The 23,583-nt window shown below is 36.0% G+C and overlaps 2 protein-coding genes across 2 annotated transcripts in view; one reads left to right on the top strand and one right to left on the bottom strand.

Annotated features, from left to right (window-relative positions):
* LOC119839340 (transferrin-like) overlaps positions 1-9,924 on the top strand; it is a 20,334-nt gene extending 10,410 nt beyond the window's left edge. The window contains exons 8-15 of the mRNA XM_038365596.1: positions 939-1,108; positions 2,426-2,666; positions 3,876-4,042; positions 5,369-5,511; positions 6,454-6,523; positions 7,224-7,337; positions 7,884-8,025; positions 9,529-9,924. Coding sequence (XP_038221524.1) covers positions 939-1,108; positions 2,426-2,666; positions 3,876-4,042; positions 5,369-5,511; positions 6,454-6,523; positions 7,224-7,337; positions 7,884-8,025; positions 9,529-9,850 — 1,369 coding nt within the window. The 3' untranslated portion in view covers positions 9,851-9,924. The remainder of the gene's footprint in view (positions 1-938; positions 1,109-2,425; positions 2,667-3,875; positions 4,043-5,368; positions 5,512-6,453; positions 6,524-7,223; positions 7,338-7,883; positions 8,026-9,528) is intronic.
* Positions 9,925-11,439: 1,515 nt separating this feature from the next.
* On the bottom strand, positions 11,440-22,568 carry LOC119839327. The gene is made up of 8 exons (XM_038365572.1): positions 22,560-22,568; positions 20,875-20,973; positions 17,669-17,800; positions 16,347-16,421; positions 15,302-15,378; positions 13,679-13,760; positions 13,373-13,532; positions 11,440-12,070 (listed from the first exon to the last, which is right to left on the bottom strand). Exons 1-7 carry the CDS (start codon positions 22,566-22,568, stop codon positions 13,395-13,397), a joined length of 612 nt encoding a protein of 203 aa, XP_038221500.1. The 3' UTR covers positions 11,440-12,070; positions 13,373-13,394.
* Between the last annotated feature and the right edge of the window lie 1,015 nt (positions 22,569-23,583).

A 23,583-nucleotide genomic window follows, 5' to 3' on the forward strand; every position in this document is an offset into this window, starting at 1 on the left:
ATCATACACGCATCATACACACATCATACACACATCATACACGCATCATACACGCATCATACACGCATCATACACACATCATACACGCATCATACACGCATCATACACACATCATACACACATCATACACGCATCATAAACACATCATACACGCATCATACACACATCATACACGCTCTCAGACTTACATATTTAGATACAAGACGTGAGACATCATACAGACTCGTCTTAGCTTCTTAGAGGCACGTTTTTAGATACAAAACATGAGACCCCACTTCACACGTACACACAACATGTATGTACGTGTGAAGTGCACGTACACATGTACACACATGCACACTTGTCTCAGCTTCAATAAGTTACATGTTTACAAACATATTTCATTGGATCCAGCATTGGGCATCTAAACGACAATTCGTTTAATTGTCCCGCAGGACAATTAAACGAATAACATCACATCACACTCACACTAATACTAATACTATAAACTAGATGCTTATCCCAGCTTCGTCCGGATATCATCATCATAAAAAGTATCTTATGTACAAAGTCAGCTAAAACCCGTCTGTATACCAAATTTCATCAAAATCCGTCCATTAGTTTCAGCGTCATTGACGGACAAACATCCAAACAAACAAAATTTCACATTTATAATATAAGTGTGATAGTGTGATACCCCATTGACTCATTTTAAGTTAAGTTCACATTTTAATTTGTCAATAATTATGTGATGTAAAGAATAATAATATTCTTCTATCTGAATTCTAATTTCTCGTAATATATAAATTGTACAGTGAAATTCTATTTGAAAAAAACATGTTTCTCGAAATTGTCGTCAATAATTCTCTGAAGTAAATAAACTATTCAATTATAATAACGTCCTTCTATCTGAAGAGTATGTATCTCAAATAGAAATAAGTGATATATCACTTGTACAGTGATAAGGCGCAAGAAATACAGAGCAACCTGCGCACGTGGTGGCCGAGCGGCGCCAGCCCGGGCGGCAGCGGGTGGCAGGCGGTGCTGTTCGGCGCCATCGTGGGCGGCTCCAACGCGAGGGTCTTCTTCGAAGACGGTCTACCGAGCCCCGCTAATTATTCCGGCAGCTGTGAGTTGTTCTTTTTACACCATTTGTAATTGTTGATGCGAATGTGGGTAGAAAATTTTATTATCATTGAATATTCATCAAAACTGAGTTGCAGTGTGGCGATTATTTTAGCAAGAATTAATATTTAGAAATTAAAAACTTTTTAGCGGACTTTAAACGCGATTTCATTATATTATTAACCCGACGTTTCGAACAGTTTACAGCGAGCGTGGTCACGGGAAGACTGTAAAAAGTTAAAATCCGTTAAAAAGTTTTTAATTTCTAAATGTATAATACTCGCGTGAAATCAAACACAAGAAAATACTAAGAATTAACATATTTTAAATACATATGTTTTTCTTAATAAGAAAACTTAGTATTGGTTTTGAAATCCATCATCCATCTAATCACCATCTAAATACATAAAAGTTGTATTTTATTAAATACAAATTAAGTTATATATGACAATTGGAAATTCAAAATTTTTGTAAACAAAATTCGCTTTTGACTTCAGAATCACTTGAAACATTGTTTCGATATTCTTGAACTACTGTGAAGCATCAACAAAATTCAGCTATTTACTTTCCGTACGTTCTGCCATTCATTCTTACTAAATCTCTTCATTTATTTTTTCTTCTCCAGTATTTAAATTGTTTCTTAACTTTCGATTTCAAAGAAATTATACATCAACATAATATTCTCTTTGTATTATTAAAAACAACAAAATAAAACATCATCATTAATATTGTAATAATTAAAAAATTAATGTGATATTGTATACGGTACAGGTCACAATAAGACACTGAACTGAGATCTCTATCTTAATTCGCCCGGGTAGATCGAGGATAAAAAATAATCCTGTATCATAATAATAAGAAATCAATCCTGTATTATAATAAATATATAATAAATATATATTATCATAATAATAAGAATTTAATCCTGTATTATAATAATCCTAGATATCAAAATTATCTGTTACGTAACGTACGTGTTAGTAACTATCTGGATAATATTATTTGGTTATACGCAATATTAATTGAATCAGTACTTCCGAGAATAGCAAAATTTTTCTGTTAGTGAAACAATATTTACTTCTACAGATAACGCCCTACAAACACACACAGTTTATAAAACTAGTATGTATGGTATAAATATAACTTAAAAACGGTGAAGTGAGGAAACCGGCATGTCCACGAATCAAAAGTCCGACGACATGTAACATCTGCCAACCCGCACTTGGCCAGCGTGGATTATGGCCTGAACCCTCATAGGCCTGTGTCCCAGCAGTGAGAACATACATGGGCTGATGATGATGATATATGACGTGATTTCCAGTGCGCAATCTTCCCGCAATGGACGCGTCCCCGAGCTGCGTGCCGGCGCGCCGCTGGTGCACCATCTCCCCACTGGAACACACCAAGTGCACGTGGCTGCAGATGGCCGCGCACACGCTGGGCATCGAACCCGCGCTCTCGTGCCAGCAGCGCAGCGACGTGTTCCAGTGCTTGACCGATATCAGAGACAATACGGCTGATTTCATCGCTACACCTGCTAATTATGGATACTTGGCCAGACAGTAAGTGATTGCTTTTGAGGGTACTTCTAGATTTGGCCACTTGTGGGACCGTGCTGACGTGGCAATGGTGGAACAATGTGTTCCAGTCCTTGACTGATATCCTGCTATCCTATCCTCCTAATATTAGAAATGCGAAACTTTATAAGGATGTGTGTGCGTTTTTTGCTCTTTCACGCAAAAACTACTGAACCAATTGCAATGAAATTTGGTAAGTAGACAGCTGGATAACTGGAATAACACATAGGCAACTTTTTATCCTGATATTCCTACGGGTTACAGACTTGCGCGGGTGAAACCGCGGCGCAGCTAGTCAGAGATAATGCAGCTGACTTTTATCTAGACTGAGCATTTTGGGTGTCCTTGTAAATGGCTGCATATACGCGTTTTGTATTAGTGGATTAATTTAAGCCTAAGTCAATATTTAGTCACTCCAAAAAAAATATTTTTAATAAAAGTGATTATAAAGAAATCTCTTCAAACGTTTCCAGTAGGGCCATTTAAATATAATTATATTTATATTTTGTACTCCATTGGCGTATAGTAAGTTGACTGTTCTACAGATTTAAGATGGACTTAAGCATATTTTGCCATATTTGTTTTATAATGACTCGTCATATCCAGGCACTAAGTCTACCCTTAGAGTTTTATTTACTACATCCATCTGTCACTTTAGATTTCAACTGTTTCCGTTGACAATAGCTTATGAAATTCTACTTCCTGCTTCCTACTAATATTATAAATGCGAAAGTTTGTAAGGATATGTGTGTTTGCTGCTCTTTCACGCAAAAACTACACAACCGATTGCAATGAAATTTGGTACGTAGTCAGCTGGATAACTGGAATAACATAAAAGCTACTTTTATCTCGATATTCCTACGGGATACGGACTTCGCGAGTGAAAACGCGGGGCGCAGCTAGTGTGTCATATTATTGGCAATAAATACTTTTGAAGTTAAACTTCTTTAGAAAGAACTTCTTCTTTAAATCGTTGTGATTTCAAACATGATGCAACGGAAAAAACGACAGGTAAGAGACACAAATACAAAAATATGTAGAATGAAGCCGGCAAAGAATGAGACAGAGATATACATACTATTTTATATTTTATATATATTCATCTCATTCTTTCGTCGATTTACTGAAGTTTCACTTCTATCGTGTGTAAATCGCATACACACCTTTTATTTTTCAACTTCTCCCCACTTGCAGACACTACGGGCTGTCGGCGGTGAAGCTGGTGCAGAACTCCCGCAGCGACCCCGCCGCCTTCAGCCGCGTGGCGGCGCTGCTGCGGGAGAGCACCGCGCAGACCAACATCACGAGGTTCGAGAACCTTCGCGGGAAGAAGGCCTGCTTCCCGGAGTTTGGCGGGATCTGTAAGTTTTGCTGTAGTGTTCTATCTGCACTAATGTTACTAAGAGGAAGAATTTGTGTTTTTGGTTATTTGTAATGGATAAACTCAAAAAGTACTGGGCCGATTTTAAAAATAGTTTCACCATTAGAAAGCACGTTATCTGCAAGTAACATAGGTTATATGTTATTTTAGAATTAATAGTGGTCTGTAAGATATTTAAATTTTTATATCGTGTAAAAAAAATTTTTACGCAACAGCTGGATTGATTTAAAAAAAATATTTCACCATTAGCATACGCATACGTGAAGCCGCGGCGAACAGTTAGTCTTCACATTAAACGTATATGTTAAACACGGTTAGCTTCTTTAGATTTATTTTGACGTGACAACGTCTTAAATTAGGTTGCGGCTCGGAGTCACTCATGAAAAAGTGTAACGCCCGGTAACGTTACGATGAGTCACCGAACTATGATCGGTCCGCCGCGCGCGCAGCACTAGAGAATTAGGCGCATTGAATCGGCGCGTGCTTGTGTCTAAGTCTCTGTCTTTCTCGAGCGTTCTTGGCGTTGTCACGTAAAATCTTCGCCCGTAAAACCGACTTTACAGGCAACCATTTTTTACTCTATATTGTGTATTTGCTACCAATGATGAATTCAGTGGCGTAGCGTTTCTTCCCTAGAATTACTAAACCACTTTTCCTGCCGTATTTACGTATGTTTCCAAGAATCCAAAAACAGATAATTTCCCAAACCATTCAATCCATTGTTCATCATTCATTCGAATCCATTCTTATTTTATCATTGTCTAACTGTTTCGCTTTCCCGGGCGCCAATTTACAACCGCCATTTCCTTCCACAATGCCCCTACGCTACGCCTTGGTATTTATTCGTTCCTTATATGTTCCTTTTCTTATTCTGTTTCATGTCCTCTTTCCTTCACTCTCCGTTCTTATCCCTTTTTACTCCATCCTCTTCATTCACACCCCTTGAATTGATTCCCCTTTCTTCTTTCCTCCATTCTAGCCTTCCATCTTTCCTCTATTTCTGTACGGGTACCTCCTAGGCCCTAGGCCCGTACAAAAACAGATCAAAACAGAAAAAGATTCCTGATCGCCCTAGGGTCTAGGGCGATCAGGCGAGATTGTGGTCAAGCGCTGCCCTATTATCAAATCACTACATAGTATTAAGTAAAATCAATTCCCGTGTCTATATGTGGATGAGTGATTCAAGAGAAATATTAACACGTATAGCCACATCCATTAAACAACTCCGAATTTAACGCGTGCGAAGCCGCGGGCAATAGATAGTAAAATAAAAAAAAAGAAACATAAGATGTAATGTGTCGCGCAGCGTACGTGTCGTTCCTGCGCGCGGCGCACGAGCGCGAGGTGGTCAGCGCGTCGGAGTGCGACTACGCGCGCGCCGTCGGCGAGTTCTTCGGCGGCGCCTGCGCGCCCGGCGCGCTCGACGCCTCGCACGCCTTCGATAGATCCGTGAGCGCTTGCTGTCTACACACAAACTCTAACTCAAACTCAAACACACACACCCAAACTCTAACTCAAACTCAAACGCACACAAACTCAAACTCAAACTCATACTCAAACTCATACTCAAACTCAACCTCATACTATAACCCAAACCTAAGTTCACACTCAAACTCCAACTCATACTCAAACTCACCCTCATACTCTAATTCAACCTCAAACTCACACTCTAATTCAACCGCAATCTCACACTCAAACTCACACTCAAACTGAAACAAACACTCAAACTCAATCTCAAACTCACACTCAAACTGACACTGAAACTCAAACACAAACCCAACTCGATCTCAAACTCAATCTCAAACACAAGCTCAAATATTGATTTATTTAAAACACTTTTGAATCGTCGTAACAGTTTTAACATTTAGTAGTACCCGTTGCAAAAATAGGGGTCTTATAAATTTTACGTGTCTGTTTGTGGCATCATAGCTTCCGAAGGGATGAAGCAATAACATTTTTTTTTGTATAAACATGGTTTATTTGCGTGTGTCAGACACGCCCTATACTCGCGTAAAATCGAATATCAGATAATCCAGATCATTTTCACACAAGAAATTTACAAGAAAGAGACAATTACAATTACAATGACAGAAACCTTCATTGAATGAATAAAATTAAGTCCCGTGTACCCTAGTGGGGTATGGGGGTAGATGATATACATCTGTTTCACTGATCGAGTTTTTTATGGACCAGTAGGCGATCAGTCTTCTGTGTCCTGTCAGACCTGTCCTGACAGACTATTTTTTTGCGTCCCCACCGGAAATCTTACCCAGGACCCCTCGGTTCTACGCTCACGCTTTAACCACTGTACCAAGGAGGCGGTCATATAATCTTAAATTGAATGATAATCACCCTTTTCTAAGTCGGTTAATTAAAATACACAATTTTCAGGACTTCGACGCCACACCGCTGTGTTCCCTATGCAAGCCCAGTGTTACCGTGGTTGGTAACTTCTCGCAACGTAAGTCGAATACCATAACTTGCTTCATAACCACTCGTTATTTTGTATGTGTGTTCTTGTGTTTTATTTATGAATTGGAACGGCTGGAGCCGATTTTCGAGAAGGAGGAAGACATTATCATTTATCTTGGTCCACAGATCTATAAGTCAATTTTATTGGATAATTAGACGTTCGTCCTGCCTCCGCCCGGATATCAAGATTCCTGTTTCGTCCTGAGGGAGCATAAAAATTTTCCCATCATCCAAGTCAGCTCATACCTTGCCTATATTCAAATTTCAACAAAATCCTTTCAGTAGTTTTAGTGTGATTGACGGACAAACATTCATATAACTGCATAGAATGAAAATTTTGATGGGTTTTTTTAATAGATAGAGTGATTCAAGAGAAAGGTTTATATGTATAACATCAATTAAACTACTCCGAATGTAACGCGTGCGAAGCCGCGGGAAAAGCTAGTTTATATTAGTGAAAAGTGTGATGTGATTAATCGGGCCGCCCCGGCTTCGGCCCCGGTACATTTATAGCCCATAGCCTTCCCCGACAAATGAGCTATCTAGCACTGAAAAAATTTTTCAAATCGGACCTTCAGTTTTGACATTAGTGCGTTCTAACAAACAAACTATTCATCTCTATAAAACACCGTCGACCTCCACCAATCATTCCCAATTGAAGTCGGTTAAATGCGAGCCGTGTCCCGCAGCGCAAGTGTGCTCGTACGACAGCAGCAACAAGTACTACGGCAACAACGGCTCGGTCGCCTGCCTCGCCGACCCCGACAGCGACGTGGCCTTCCTCGACCTGGCTGGCATTAGCGGTGAGTTTGTGCCTCCAGTATTGTTTGTTTTTTTGGTTTTGTATTTTATTTTATGCTATATTGAGATTACAGATTATGGGCAATGCATAATTTATTATAGTAATAGAAATTAAACAAAAAAACTAAAAATTTCTAACTTGGCCATTATATAATACTGCACATTTAGTTAAAAATTAAGTTATTTTTACATTTGTTAGTTAAAACGCAAAAACTACAGAACCAATTGCAATGAAATTTGATACGTAGACAACTAGAATAACATATAGGCAACTTTTTTCCGATATTCTAACGGTATACGGACTTACGCGGGTGAAACCGCGGGTCGCAGCTAGTACTATAAAATTCTTAATAAGTCTGTTTAATTGAGAATTAACGATACTTAAACCCAACAAAATACACTTGGTGACCTGTACCTCAGACTTCTATATAGTCTACTTCAGGCACCAGTCCCTCCCAATGTTATCCTTTCTCTTATCTGTATTTCTACGTTTTTGTTATGTACTAATGTTGTGAGGACTGATAACAATGATTTAATCGGTGTTCCAGCCAACCTCGCGGCGGCGAACCTGGCGGAGTCGCAGGTGCGGGTGCTCTGCCGGAACAACACGCTGGCCGCTTACCCCGGCGTCAGCGTCGACCAGAACTGCTTGCTGGCTTACGTCGTCGACTCCGAGGTCTTGGCAAGGAGGTACGGTGTTTTACACTTCAATCTCTTATCGTCTACTATACACTATACACTTAACATTATACACTATACACTTTACACTACACATATAATATATACACTTTACATTATACACTCTACGCTATACAATTACACAAAATTTCTTCGAAGCACGAGTTTATCAAGTCACAGTTTTCTATTTAATAAATATGTCTCATTTATAAATTAAAGGTTTTTTAACGGATTTTAAACGCGATTTATTCATTATATTATTAACCCGACGTTTCGAACACTTTACAGCGAGCGTGGTCACGGGGAGACTGTAAAAAGTTAAAATCCGTTAAAAAGTCTTTAATTTCTAAATGTATTATAATAAAACAACGCTATTTAGTGCAGAACAGAACTGACGTTTTATTATAAAGAAGTTTTGAAGCTAACTAAACCATCACAGATGGCAGCACAAGTTCACAGATAACATATTAGATATTACTTTTCTACATGTATAATACTCGCGTGAAATCAAATACAAGAAAAACAACATTTCTCATTTATAAAACACTTGACGCTCGTCGCTTCGCGCTCCGCCCGGATATCAAAATGCTTGGGTTTTATCTCGAGGCAGCATTTAATCGAGATAAAAATTATCCTGTTACTCAAGTTAGCTCATACCCTGTCTGTACACCGAATTTCATCAAATCCGTTCGGTAGTTTCAGCGTGATTGGCGTACAAACATCCAAACAAACTTTTACATTTACAAAATTAGTGTGATTATCACTATAAAACAAAAGAGACGAGTGGCACTCAGAGCCTGCCACGGTAAAGCGATTGTATAGCATTTTTATCAACTTATGTAATTATAATTATTTATTTATTTTATGCACTATTTTTCCTTTGCTTTCAAAAAGTCATTAAAAGTCCTGCTACTCATCGATAGATAAACTAAAAAGTATCACTTCTGCCAGTCGGAGTGGGGGGTGTTAGGTTATTTTCCTTACGGAATTTCTGGATCCGTCTTCACGCTCAAGCTATAGCTTAATCTACTATATAAAAAAAAATCGGGTTTTCCTTCCTGACGCTATAACTCCAGAACGCACGAACCGATTTCCACGGTTTTGCATTCGTTGGAAAGGTCTCGGGCTCCGTGAGGTTTATAGCAAAGAAAATTCAGGAAAAATTTGAACAAAAAAGCGGGAAAATAATTTTTTACATACAGCCATCTGGTGGCGAAACGGAGTTCGCTGGGTTTGCTAGTCTTATATATAAAATTCTCGTGTCACAATGTTAGTCTCTATACTCCTCCGAAACGGCTTGACCGATTCCTCTGAAATTTGGTAAGCATATTGGGTAGGTCTGAGAATCGGCTAACATCTATTTTTCATACCACTAAACGATAAGAGTAAGGCAGAACAGCGTTTGCCGGGTGCAGCTAGTTATATATAATTACAATGACAGAAACATGCTGCAATGCATGCAACAACAAGCTTAAATATATAAATATATATATATAATAAAACTTTCCCTTGCAGAAACGACCCGCTGCTGAACAGCCTGAACGCGCTGCTGGACACGCTGGACAACTACTTCGGCTACAACGCGGCGACGTCCGCGCAACTCATCAACATGGAGATGTACTCGGCCTTCGACGGCGCCGGCGACCTGCTGTTCCGCAGCACGGCGGTCGGGCTCGCGGAGCCGTCCGCCGCCGCCGCCAGCGAGCCGGCGCGCAACTACAACCAGCTGTTCCAGCACTTGGACTCGTGCACCTCCGCCGCGCCCGCCTCCACGGGCCTCTTCGCTTGCGCCACCCTCGTGCTCGTGGCGCTGGTCACGCGCTTGCTCGTCTGCTGAGACCTACGCGCTGCTCCAAGCGCGAACTGTACAAATTGTTCAGAAATTTTGAAAGAATAGAAAAAATTTGATCACGAGGCAGGATCCGGCCTGCTCAAATTTTCTATTCTTTCAAAATTTCTCATTTATAAAGCATTTCAATGCTATAAAACTAAAAATTAAATTTATACAAATTGTTGTTTTTTTTGTTTGTGATGAAAACGAAAAATTTCCTTTAAAGACATAAAGCCGGCAATAGCTTTGAATTGTAACCACATCTGTCGTTGAGTGCATGTCTTTTATTTGCATAATTTTTACTGTATTTTTTTGACTTGTTTGTAATTTTTTCAATGGTTTCTTTATTATTTTTAATTGGTGTTTTTGTGTGTTTAACATTTGTGTGCGTTTATTTGTGACATAACCTTTATGATCAGTAGTTTTTTGTATTATTGCGCCATCTGGTGGGCAAGTAAAACTGTTGAGTACAACTTAGATTAAACGAGTGTTTTTCTTGTTGTAATTAATAAATATTTTTCTATTATATCATTGTTTTATTATCGGATCTATTTATTATAATTATATTAACTTAGTAGAACTAAGTAAACTTAGTATAACTTGTAAACGTAATAATTTTTCTGCCATTTTTGACCCGCCTTCACCTGCGGTACATGCTGAACGATCACGTCCGGTGAGATACTTTTTGAAATCAGCCAGTAGTTCCGGAATCAACCAAATACCGTTTACATCACAGCGGGCAACTGAGCTGGTGGTTCGCCTGATGGTAAGCGATCACTCTGCCCATTAATATTTACAGTGGCAGTGTCTCTGCGAGTGCGCTGCCCGCTTTTAAGGGGTAACGGATAAGGAAAAAATTTACGACTGGAAAGAAGAACCATTCCTTCTTTGGTAACTTAACTGGGATGGAGAGAAAGAGAAAACTGACCTTAAGCGCTCCTACTCACCGTACGAAACACAGCAGCATCCTAGTGCCGAGTGTTATGGCTCCCAAACACTCACACCTGTAGTAAGCAGTACCGTCTTTACCATAAGGGCACAAGGGGCCAGTGCCCAGGGCCCCCCATCCTCAGAGGGCCCCGAAGGGCCGACAATTTCTCTCAAATTTAATCTCAAAATACTCATTACAGTTTTCTCAATGCCCGAATATCGATTATTTTCAGATTTATTCGAATCAATATATTTATATGAATTTGAGTGACATCAAGCCTTTTTTTTATGTCATAGCCGGCAACTGACCGACTGAACAACTAAATAATTTGTCAATTATGAGCATAGAAAGTGATATTCTTCAGGAAACTGAGTTCTAGGATTTAATAGAAGATTTTACTCAACAGAAATCTCGAAAGAAACTATCACCGTAATTTAGAAACTATAATATAATAAAAAAGCTAAAAAAATTAAATCGATAAAGATTGACCGCATCTTTGGTACACGGGTTACCATTTGAGCATTTTTGAGAGTTAAATCCGCACATGGAGATTCTTAGTACATATACTAGTTACTACGTCTCAACGTTGCCAAATTATTTGAATAATGTTAATTTCTAAGTTTCTTAGCATTAACTAAACACATAAATTGGTTACGGAGGGATCCGAACCCGCAGCTTTTTGCCAAACCGTAGCAACGCCTAGCCATTCGGCCACCCGTGATCCCGCCACAGTAATCGAATTTCTTCTACTCTTTCGGTTTCATGTGCCTGAGGGACGTCTCAACGTTGGCAAAGTATTTGTGTTACGTTTATAAAAATGTTAAATCTATTCCCATGTATGCGAATAGTATATTAAATTCTCCTGTCACAGTGTTAGTTGCCATCTGTAGTCAACCATGGTGGGACGATTCCATGAAATCAACACACTTTTAGTAGCTTGGCCTGTCTCGATTTTGGTCCACTTTAAACGGACAGTTTTAATTAAAATTTATATACTTATCAAGGGTTGGTAACAATACAATTTAGGCAATTTAGTTGTTTGCATTATTAAAACGTGATTTTTTGGTTTTTTTAAACTACTAAATATATAAATTCGGTGGTATTGAGCTAAGGTCGTACGCGTTTACATGCAAACGATAAGGCAGAATAAAGTTATGCCGAATCAGTTAGTAATTATGTATGTTTGTCCATCCACCCAATCCTGGCTCGCCCCAACACAACCATCATCACATCGTCGGGTTGCTCTGTGTCGTCACTGGGCGTCACGCGTCCACGCCGCAATGTTTTGTTTTGAGCTGAAATAAATAATAGTTTAAAAAAACTAAAAAACACGCTTTTTATAGAAAACCGAACTAAAAAATAGAAAATAAATTTAAATGAATTTAAATTAAGAAACTAGTGTTAAAAATTTCAATGAATATAAATTAATAATAGTGTGAGTAAAAAATAAATTTATTTTATTTTAAAAAAAGCGTGGGGTGCATGGTGTCAATAGTTATAGATATTTTATTGACAGATATAAGTAGAGTGATTGTGATTTCGATAATATCTTAAGAAGCAAAGAAGTCGGTTACAAACAAACAAACATACAAACATACAGGTGAAGCTAATAAAAAGCGTGTAAAAAGAAACGTATTGTAATCCAAGTCACGGGCGTAGTTAGATTTTAGTTACAAAGAAAAGTAAAACGACAAAAGGAAAAAAATGCTGCACAAAATGCATACAATAATCCCTACAAATATTATAAATGCATGCAAGTAACTCTGTCTGTCTGTCTGTCTGTCTGTTACGCTTTCACGCCTAAACTACTGAACCGTTTTTGACAAAATTTAGTATGAAGATAGAACTGAACTTGAGAAAGGACATAGGATACTTTTTATCGCGTAAAAAGGGTAGAAAGGGTTGAAAGAGGGGATGAAAGTTAGTATGAAAGTTTGATACCGTCAAACCGATTTTGATGATACTTGGTATGAAGATGGAGCTAAACTTGGGAAAGAACAAACCATACTTTTTAATGCGAAGAAAATACTCTTTACTTTGTCGCGCGATTTAAGCGAATTCTACGCGGACAAAGCCGCGGGCGAAAAGCTAGTGAAATATAAAAATAAAAAATAAAATTTTGGGAATCCTTTATTGAGCAGTATAGGTTATAGCTAATGTCTGAACCAAATTCATCTAAATTAGGCTGTTTAAGCGTTAAGAAGAGACAGAGAAATAGACAGACAGTCAGACAGATTACCTGAATAATAACATCGCATTAATATGAATCTAGTATTATTGTTCAACATTGTCTAACCAATAAACACTGTCTAATATATTTTTTTGGCATGTCGCCATATTGAAGCGTTTAAGCGAAGTGTAATAGAATCTCATTAAAGACACTACAGAAGAATAAAATATATAAAACAGAAACTTAAAAGCTATGAGAGTAAGTAAAAATAAAAGCAAACTTAAAAACTTGAAAATGTGCATAAAATTGGTATGGTGACCCAAAGGGTGACGCTATTCGCAAAGGCAAACGTTTTCAAATCTCAAAACGACTATTTTTTAAAAAAGCGAAAAAATTTCGCTAGATGGCGTTATTTTTAATTGCTTACCGCCAGACTGGCGCTGTGACCGCTAGGTGTGTGAGCGAGATGCACTGCTCGCACGTCTTAGGAGAGAAGAGGACGACAATAGTATGTGCGTCGCCGCTATAGTCCCATAAATAAATGTTTCATAACGATGCAACCAGTCGGACATAGATTGCTTACAATTCTGAAAATAAACGTAACACACATCTTAAACCACACAAAAGATCAGATCCTTTTATATACTTTATATAGCGAAATAGGTAATATAGGATATTGGGCAAATAGAACTAAAAATAACACTATTTGAAAAAGAAAATAAATATTATATACCTTTTCAAAAAAATTGTCTTGTGTACAATTTTTTATATAATTTGTACCGCAGCAGGACCAAGGCGGATTTTTTTCAGTCATCCTAAAAAATAACAATAAAAAGCTATTGAAATATTGTTATTTCTTTATTAATCAAAAAATCTTGACAGTCTCCTATGCACAGAGGATATCATCACGGATATAATACAATAAAATTAGTTTATAAAGCACTCTGTCAATCCATTATTTCTTATTGCATTTCAGTCTGGGAAGGCGCTGGTTCCACCCTTATGCTTAAAATTGAGCGCGCTCAACGGGCAATACTCAAGGTTGCGTACAAAAAACCTTTTCGGTACGCTACTTCTGCACTCTACGACGATGCAAAAGTTCTGACAGTCCGTCAACTATACATTCTGGCTACCGCACTAAAGTTTCACAAAATATCAAAGCAAACCTTTGCACCAACATTAAGAGCCCCAAGACGAGTCAATTTCACGCTTCCGAAGTGTAATACCTTTTTTATCAAACGCTTTTATAGTTATAGGGGCCCTTTCCTCTATAATAAGCTTATTAAAAGATTAAATGTTAATGTAGTAAATGCATCGATATATATTTTCAAAAAGAGATTAGAACAACTTTTACTTAATTTAAATTATAGTGAAACTGAAGCAATGCTAGTCAATGAAAAATAAAACACACACTCTCACACACACAAACACACACACACACACATCCACTGGAGTTTGATAAATATCTTACTTTTGTTTTTAATTTAACTTTTTTTTATATATTTCTTACACTACAATGTATAGCTTATAATCTTTAGAAATTAAAATAAAATTCTGTAACATCGGAAGAGACTAGTTGCCCACAACACAGGGGATCCTAGTGTGGGAACTAGTGTATCTTTATAAAGTGCCAACTATTCATATACTATTTCTTTTGATTGTATTTGATTGTATTGTTTAAATATGGAAATAAATAAATCATTTCATTTCATTTCATTTCATTTCATATAAAAGAAAAGCCTAGTCAGAGCCTAAAAACGAAAAGTACGAGGTTCTATGTTTGTCTGTATGTATTTTTTTGTATTGTTGAACGGATATAAATTTTTTTTTTCACTTATTCACGTCGCAACAGAGCGGTTTTATGTTATAATTGTATATTGCGTCTGTAGCTATGGACATCTTCTATCTAGAAGGCTGAAGTGTGGCATCAGTTATTTTACACATCACATTGAAACATCTTATTCGATCGTAATTATTGAAATAATAGTATTTTCTTGTGTTTGATTTACGCGAGTGTTATACATTTAGAAATTAAAAACTTTTTTAACGGGGAGACTGTCTCGCCGTGACCACGCTCGCTGTAAACTGTTCGAAACGTCGGGTTAATAATATAATGAATAAATCACGTTTAAAATCCGTTAAAAAGTTTTTAATTTCTATTGAAATAATGTCCCATAGTCACACGAAACTGATTACTAAGGCGGGATCACTATGCGTTGCTAAGGTATGGCAATGAAACGATTTTAATCAAATTTGCACACCATGTGCAATTTGATCCAACTTAAAGATACGACTGTTTATATTGTTTCAATTACGATAAATGTATGTATATACATTTGTTATTAGATAAACTCACGTGTCGTTACGGTCACAGCAGCGCAGCGCCAAGCGCAGCGCGTGTGCCAACTGGCCGTCAGTTTCTTCCACACCTTTCTGGAAACATATTAAAACATTCTAAGTGTGTTATATTAAAGTCATTTCATTTCAAAAAGCTTCACATTAACCAACTTATTAAAAACACTTAAAAGAACGGTTTTATAACTCAAAACAAGAATTATTTTTAATAAAATAAAAAAGAAACCACATTCAAATTTTCCGAAATAGACCAAATTTATATCGGACCACGTGTCATGCGTGAGCTTTGAAATAAAATAAAAAAATATAAAAAAACGTTTCATCCACTAATAAGTTACTTGGTGGTTAAGACAAACAAACAGTTGAAATTTTAAGATTATTTGTCTCTAGTGACACAATTTGTACATTCGGAAATGCAAGGATGAACCGTTATTTTTTACGCAACTAGCTGTTCGCCCCGGCTTCGCCCATAGTACATATATATCCCATGACTCTCAGTGAAGTTGCAGCTTTGTAATGGTGAAAGAATTCAATTTTTAGTTTTATAGCATTGATTTTTAAAGGAATAGAAAAAAATTGATCACGAGGCGGGATTCGAATCCGCGTTTTTATCAAACGTTAGCACGTTGCTATAAAAATAAACATAAAATTTAATAAAGGCCGCGTTAGATCGAATATTGTATATATTGTAATCATTGAAATAATGTTTCGTATTGGTTGTGATGGTTCTTAATCATCTCAATAGATGGCGTGGGATGCGCTTAGCCACATAAAACCGAAAGAGTAGAAGAAATTCTATTATAGTGGCGGGATCACGGGTGGCCGAGAGTCCTAGACTCTCGTTGCTACGGTTTGGTAAAAAACGCGGGTTCGAATCCCGTCTCGTGATCATTTTTTTTTCTATTCTTTCAAAAATTCCTCATGATGAAAGAATTTTTGAAATAGGTCCAGAGGTTTTATGTGAAAATGTTACAAACAGACAAAAGTTCCACTATATAATAACAGTGTAGATTAAGATACTAATAACTACTAATAAAAATACTTACCTCAAGGATATTAGAAGTAAAATAGAAGAACAGCGCGCACTCCAGAAGCATTATAAGCAGAATTAAAGCAGCGTACTGTAACAGATATTAAATTGATTTATATAATACAAAACCGAAAACATAAATAAGCAAATTAATATTCATCGCACCACATTCTTTCAATGCAAATATAAAATAATCAATTGGCTTAAATCAAAAAACTATAATCAAATCGAAAACTTATTCAAAATTTTAGAGTTAAACGATTACAAAAAAAAATATTACGTGCAACTAATTAATAACGAAACTAATAGCATCATCTTTTATTTAATCTTTATATTCCATTTATTTACAGGTAACCAAAAGCCGCCATCCAAAATTACAGTTATAACATAAAGTGAATTCATTTTTTAATATTACAAATTATATTCTAATTACTTAATTGAGCTCAAATCCATAACTTGCGTTGTTACGTTACCCTGCCCGTCGTCGACGATCGGTCATAAGACACATTATTCAACTTACCTTCATTGTAATTATTATATTGTTACCTTACGCACGCTTGTATTATTTCGTATTAAAATTGTATGTTTAAGTATGAAATAGTGTATATATTTCACGATATACTGTCTTGATATATTGTACTAAATTGTATTAAAAACATAGTGGGAAGATACTGTCGTCTAAGATGCAGGCTCGGCCTAGTTTAGACGACTAGTGTCCATAGTTTTTAAGTTCCTTTGTTCAAGAATTCAAGCCATGTATATGCAATGTCAATGTAAGGTACGGATAAATAAAGATTTTTATTATTATTATAATATTAAAAATATCAGTCAAGTGCGAGTCGAACTCGCGCCGCTAAGGGTTCCGAATATAACTGAAGACCAATTTATAAAATTGTCACCCATCCAATTTATGACGAGTTTTTTAGACTAGTGAACCGATTGCAATGAAATTTGGTACGTAGGTAGCTGGACAACTGGAATAACGAATAGGTAACTTTTATCGCGATATTCCTACGGGAAACAGATTTACGCGGGTGAAACCGCGTGGCGCAGGTACTTTATAATATTACTTGCATACCCGGCTACGCGTTGCTGTGGCTAAGTAATAATTAAAAATCTTAAGATTATAAATTATTGGCATAATTAATCGAAATAAAAACTATCCTATATCTTAAGTTGGACCAAATTACACATAAAATGCCATATTTCATAAAAATCGGTTGAGTTGGTGAAGAGTACATTGGAAACATACATCATGACACTGGATTTTTATACATTAAGATTAGGATAGTCCAACCGGACGGAGGCGGGGCGTATAGCTAGTTAATGTATACTCACCATAAATAACAGGAATTGGGAGCAATATATGGAGCCGTACAGGCCCATAAGTGAGATGAAGAAGAAGAACAGACTGAGAAGAGAGACGCCGATACCCAGCTGTACGGTCAGAATATCTTGCGTGAAAATCGTCTGAAAACAGTTTTTGAAGTGAAACTTCTTTAGAATCGTTGTGATTTCAAACCTGATGCAACGGAAAAAACGACAGGTAAGAGAGACAAATACAAAAATGTGTAGAATGAAGCCGGCAAAGAACGAGACAGAAATATGCATACTATTTTATATTTTATATATATTCATCTCATTCTTTTGTCGATTTACTGAAGTTTCACTTCTATCGTGTGTGAATCGCACACACACCTTTTTTCATATCTATAATATGAAAACGAATTATCTGTATATTTTTATATACTTCTGTATATGTGTTTGTCACTGGACAATACCCCAAACGGTCGTATTTAATAAAAATTCTACGGTCTACGGGGTTAAAAATGGATTTAGATATAGAAATAGAAATACATATGTTAATATGGCATCATGTAAAAATGACTTGTCTTATAAAACAAACAAATAAAACCAGTTAAAGTGACAAAAAGGACTCCCCGTCAAGAATAGAAATAAAAAATAAAAATAAATAAACCGAGTGCATAAATAATATGTGTGTGGCTGCCTCGGTTGGCTCAAGTTTATTTTTTTACTAGCTGTGCCCCGCGGTTTTATCTCCGTAGTACATAATGTTACAGCCTTTCTCAATAAATAGGATATCTAAAATTTAAAGATTTTTTTACATTGGACGTAGTTCCTGAGAACAGCGCGTTCAAACAAACAAACATACTCTCTAACTTTATAATATTAGTATAGATTTTATTGTAAAAACTTTGTTTGCTGTGATATGCGTAGATTTATGTTAATTATTTAATTAACTTTATAATTAAAAGTTAATCGCCAAATGTGATGCTAATCTAATAAAAAAATCCATTTAATTTTTATGAAACATTTTTGTTTAGTCACAAAGAAGGTTCGTATGCAGAGAAAATACGTACCACATTTGAAGAGACGGACTGCTAATTTGAAAAATAAGTACCTGGATGACCGAGCTTTGCTGGGTATATTTTTTTTTTATAAATTGTGTTTTTTGGAAATTATATTTAAGTATTATTATTCGCCAATAGATGTCAGGAAGAGTCATAATAAATTGGGACTACTCAAACGCCTCCTATTTGTTAAAAAAGTAAGTTTAAGTCGATAAAACACGAATATGACATTTTTTAAAAAAGATTCCTAGCTAGATCGATTTATCGCCCCCGAAATCCCCCATATACTAAATTTCATGAAAATCGTTGGAGCCGATTCCAAGATTCCAATTATATATATATATATATATATATATATATATATATATATATATATATATATATATATATATATATATATACAAGAATTGCTCGTTTAAAGATATAAGATAATGCATTACAGTACCGACATTCAATACATTTAGAACACAGACAAAGCCGCAGGCGGCAACAGGCACAGCCTACATTCAAGTGTCATGTTGGTAATTAGGTCATATCCATCGGATCGATTGCTTTTGCGTGATCGTATGAATACTTTATAGATTTATCAAACAATTTCGTCGTCCATTAACCCATTTGTAATGATAACTGTTATTTAGGGCTAATACTTTAAAATATGAGCTATTTGGGTCTTCGTAAGAATATCTCCTACGATAATATGTCATTTATCTATCATTTAGTCACCTATGGTTTTGTAACGTATCGTTATAAAGACTATTTATAATTATTATTATAAATACAATGAAAATTTTTAATTGTTTGTAAAAATATTAAAGCATACAGTACATTTAAAAAAATAAGCAATAGGCGGCATTATCACTAGGTACTGATCTCTACCAGGCAACCTTTAAAATAGAAGGAAATAACTAATTAAGGTAGTTTATACGGGGCTTCATGCATTAACAAATGAATTAAATTAAAATGGAAAACACACCCGACCCCTTATTGTGGTGTCAGCCATCTTGATTTTAAAATTTGACCTAGTGCGTATTTTAGTAATGAAGCCCTTTCGTTTGATATCCACATTGCTAGGGCATGAAAAAATACTCAACGCTTATTTACGGCCGCCATTGTATTAATTTACTAGCTGTTCGCCCCGGCTTCGCCTGTGGTACATATATAGCGTATGTCAGCAAAAATTCCAGTTTTCTAATGGTGAAAGAATTTATGAAATCGGTCCAGTAGTTTTTGGGTGAAAACATTACAAACATACAAATCTTTATTCTTAGTATACATACATATATAGCCTATGACGCTTTTTTATGTTTTTCTTTTACGACGCTACCGAATTCTGAAGATTACTGCCTAATATATCAATATCCATGCCTAGAGAAATGCACATATAATAAACTCACATTATACCTACATAAATACGGTAAAAATACTCTCTTTTCATTGCAGTCGGGCAAAAGAAGCGCCGTGTACATATGTCAATACAATGGCTTGTAATCGAGACCCGTGGGAACACGCGCTGTCACGGCGCGACGTGACCCGGTCGCGTGACGTTATCTTGCATTGTTTAAAACTTTATCAATATTGATTTTGATATAATATGTGCTCTTGCGGACTTGGTGGAGTTTGTTAGGCCTACAGTAATATATTAAAGAGAAAACTTTATAAATAGATCTTTGCCCGTACATCGTAGATGAAGCAGTATAATATTTAGAGATATGATTGGTTCCGTATATCTCATTACTTATTAAAAAAAAATCAATATATAGTGGTCACGGGGAGACAGTCTTCCCGTGACCACGCTCACAGTAATGTGTTCGAAACGTCGGGTTAATAATATCCTATTATCCTATCATTATAATATTATAAATGCGAAAGTTTGTAAGTATGGATGTATGGATGTTTGTTATTCTTTCACGTAAAAACTACTCAACCAATTGCAATGAAATTTGGTACGTAGATAGCTGGATAACTGGAATAACATATAGGCAACTTTTTATTCCGATATTCCTACGGGATACGGACTTACGCGGGTGAAACCGCGGGGCACAGCTAGTATTAAGTCGCGTTTAAAATCCGTTAAAAAGTATTTAATTTCTAAATGTATAATACTCGCGTAAAATCAAACACAAGAAGATACTACAAATGAAGCAAGCATTATTTAAATAAGAACCGTCTCACCTTCATCCCGGAGCTTCCCATCACTTGTATGACGTATGCCAAGGTTTTACAAGACACGATAATCCACAAACCCACTGCGAAGGTCGCTAAGCTGAACATCTGAAAACCACAATTCATTAGTTTACTGTATAAAACAAACACAAAACCCTACAGTAAGTAGTATATATGTTTCAGTCATAGTGATTAAATAGGTATTATACATAACGACTGGTCATTATATATAAAAGCCAAATTCATTAGACAATGTAATAAATTAATCACTTTATCTTGACTCTATTCACAATAGCGTGTCAAAGTTAAGTATTATGTGTTGATCTCTGTGCTTGTTTTATAGCCAGTGAGCATTAAATTTACTTCATAAGTTAAAGTTAAATAACTTTGTAACAATGTTAATTGACGGGAAATTATTATTTCATGTTATTTTAATTTTTTAAATAATGTTTATGATTGGTTAGGTATGCTTAAGGCAAATTGAAATACAATTTTATAATCTTTAACGAATATCTACTTGTTTTATTACATTATCCAAGTCTCCAAAGATGTTTTATAAAATTGCTAGTTAATGTGATTGATTTTAGTCAATCATCACTTTATCTAAATTGAGTAGACATTATATATAATGGCTAGATAGTATATATAATATCCAGATTTATTACTTTGGCTGTAACATACATATAACTCAAAGGTGACTGACTGACTGATATAGTGATCTATCAACGCACAGCCCAAACTGGACGGAAAGGGCTGAAATTTGGCATGCAGATAGATGTTATAACGTAGGTAAGACGCTAATAAAGGATTTTGAAAAATTATACCTCTAACGGCATAAAATAGGGGATGAAAGTTTGTACCATGATAATTAAGACCGCGCGAGTGAAGCTACGGGCATCAGCTAGTTTATATATAACTTAACATAGTGGTAGCAGTAAAGTACCACGCACCCACAAGAGTTCACCACTACGAATGTTTATGAGGCGGTGGTGAAAGTTTCATCACCATCTGGTGAACCACCAGCTCCACTATGACATGAAAACTAAGCAGTCTCGTGCGTTATTTTAATAATAATAACTAAGACTACAGACTAAAATAGTTAATTCACACTAGCTGCGCCCAGCGGTTTCACCCACGTAAGTCTGTATCCCGCAGAATATCGGGATTAAAAGTTGCCTATGTGTTATTCCACTTGTCCAGCTATCTGCGTACAAAATTTCAATGCGATCGGTTCAGTAGTTTTTCCGTGAAAGAGTAACAAACATCCATCCATACATACATCCATACTTACAAACTTTCGCGTTTATAATATTAGTAGGGTAGGATAAATTATACTGTTTCTTGGTTTTCAACTATCGCATATCTATCCTTGTATCGGTTGACCTTATAAGACCTTCAATGAGAATGTGTACAGACCGAATTTATTTATTTGGAGGACGAATATTGAAGGCTACTGGTATACATTTAGGTGTAATTTTAGATCTTGGCTTCGCTCGGGTGGTCAAACGTTCAAACAGCTAAAATTCCCATGTGTATAAGATGTTTCACCGCCATATAAGTATCTACGTCCAAACACAACAAAAAAATATAAAAACGCTCCCTTGTGACGTGAAACAAACAAACAAACACACTTTGCTTTTATGATATTAGTCACATCAACGACATAATATATCGAGGGAATTTTATAAACATACGGCTGCCATGGTTCATTCGAATTCTATAAAGTGAAAATTTAATTTTAGCATGATTAAAAACTTTAAACCGCAAGGCATTTTATGTAAAATTTGTTTACTCTCTTTTACTAGGCTTTTCAGTTTAACTAGGTCGTCGACTGAATACGCCTTTCAAAGTATACATCTTATTTTATATTACGTTCTTGCTATTATTGCAACATGCAACGTTGAACTAACAATAAGGGATTTTACAGGAAAATTACAAGCAAAATTGTATATTAGATAGGACGAAAAAGATGTACTGCTATTAAAAATAATTAATGACTACCAAGAAGTATACGTATATTCATGAATGTTAATACATTAATTACTAAATGGATAGCAACAATTTAAATAAAAATCCCGTCCTCATTAATGTATTGTAGTCCATATTAAATTTAAAATTTAACATATATTCTACTAGTCAAACGCTTTCATTTGATACCCATACCACAGATAACATAATGTTATCCCATTCTGAGAGAGTTGTGACAAATATTTAGACAAATATTTTGTGGTCGCCATCTTTGATTTAACTAAGATTGAAGTTGACAGCTAAGAAACTGAATTTTAAACGAAAAAAATGTAATGAAATACACACAGATTGGCAACAGACTTATAACACCTCTTTTTATATTGAGAGTTTAAAAAAAAAGTAAAAATATACACTGTTCGCTTAAAACCAAACACAATAAATACAAATTACTTTTTACGAACCATTGTAATGAAGTTTACAAGAAAAATCAGGAACCCAGCAACCTTCGACGCTGTGCTTGTACCATTCGCCATTCCTGTAAAACAATTTCAGTTTAAAAGAAATAAAGAAATACGGAAAAAACAGATATCGAATTTTATTTCCTAACTAGTGTCTGTACATATTCGATGAATTTTTAAAATGCGTTAAGTATCGGAAGTAGTTTTTGAAATAAGCGCGATCAAATAAACATACAAACTTTTCAGCAGCCGTTTGTCCCGGCTCTGCACGGACTGATTAGAGATAAAAGTA

This window comes from Zerene cesonia, unplaced genomic scaffold (assembly GCF_012273895.1).
Source record: "Zerene cesonia ecotype Mississippi unplaced genomic scaffold, Zerene_cesonia_1.1 Zces_u012, whole genome shotgun sequence".
Classification (NCBI taxonomy): domain Eukaryota; kingdom Metazoa; phylum Arthropoda; class Insecta; order Lepidoptera; family Pieridae; genus Zerene; species Zerene cesonia.

Excerpts from the sequence above, each read along its gene's own strand:
- LOC119839327 (XM_038365572.1), bottom strand. Across the intron at positions 16,422-17,668 it reads CCCAATTCCTGTTATTTATG|TACGCTGCTTTAATTCTGCT; the intron begins GTGAGTATACAT and ends TATCTGTTACAG. Across the intron at positions 15,379-16,346 it reads TTACTTCTAATATCCTTGAG|AAAGGTGTGGAAGAAACTGA; the intron begins GTAAGTATTTTT and ends ATATGTTTCCAG.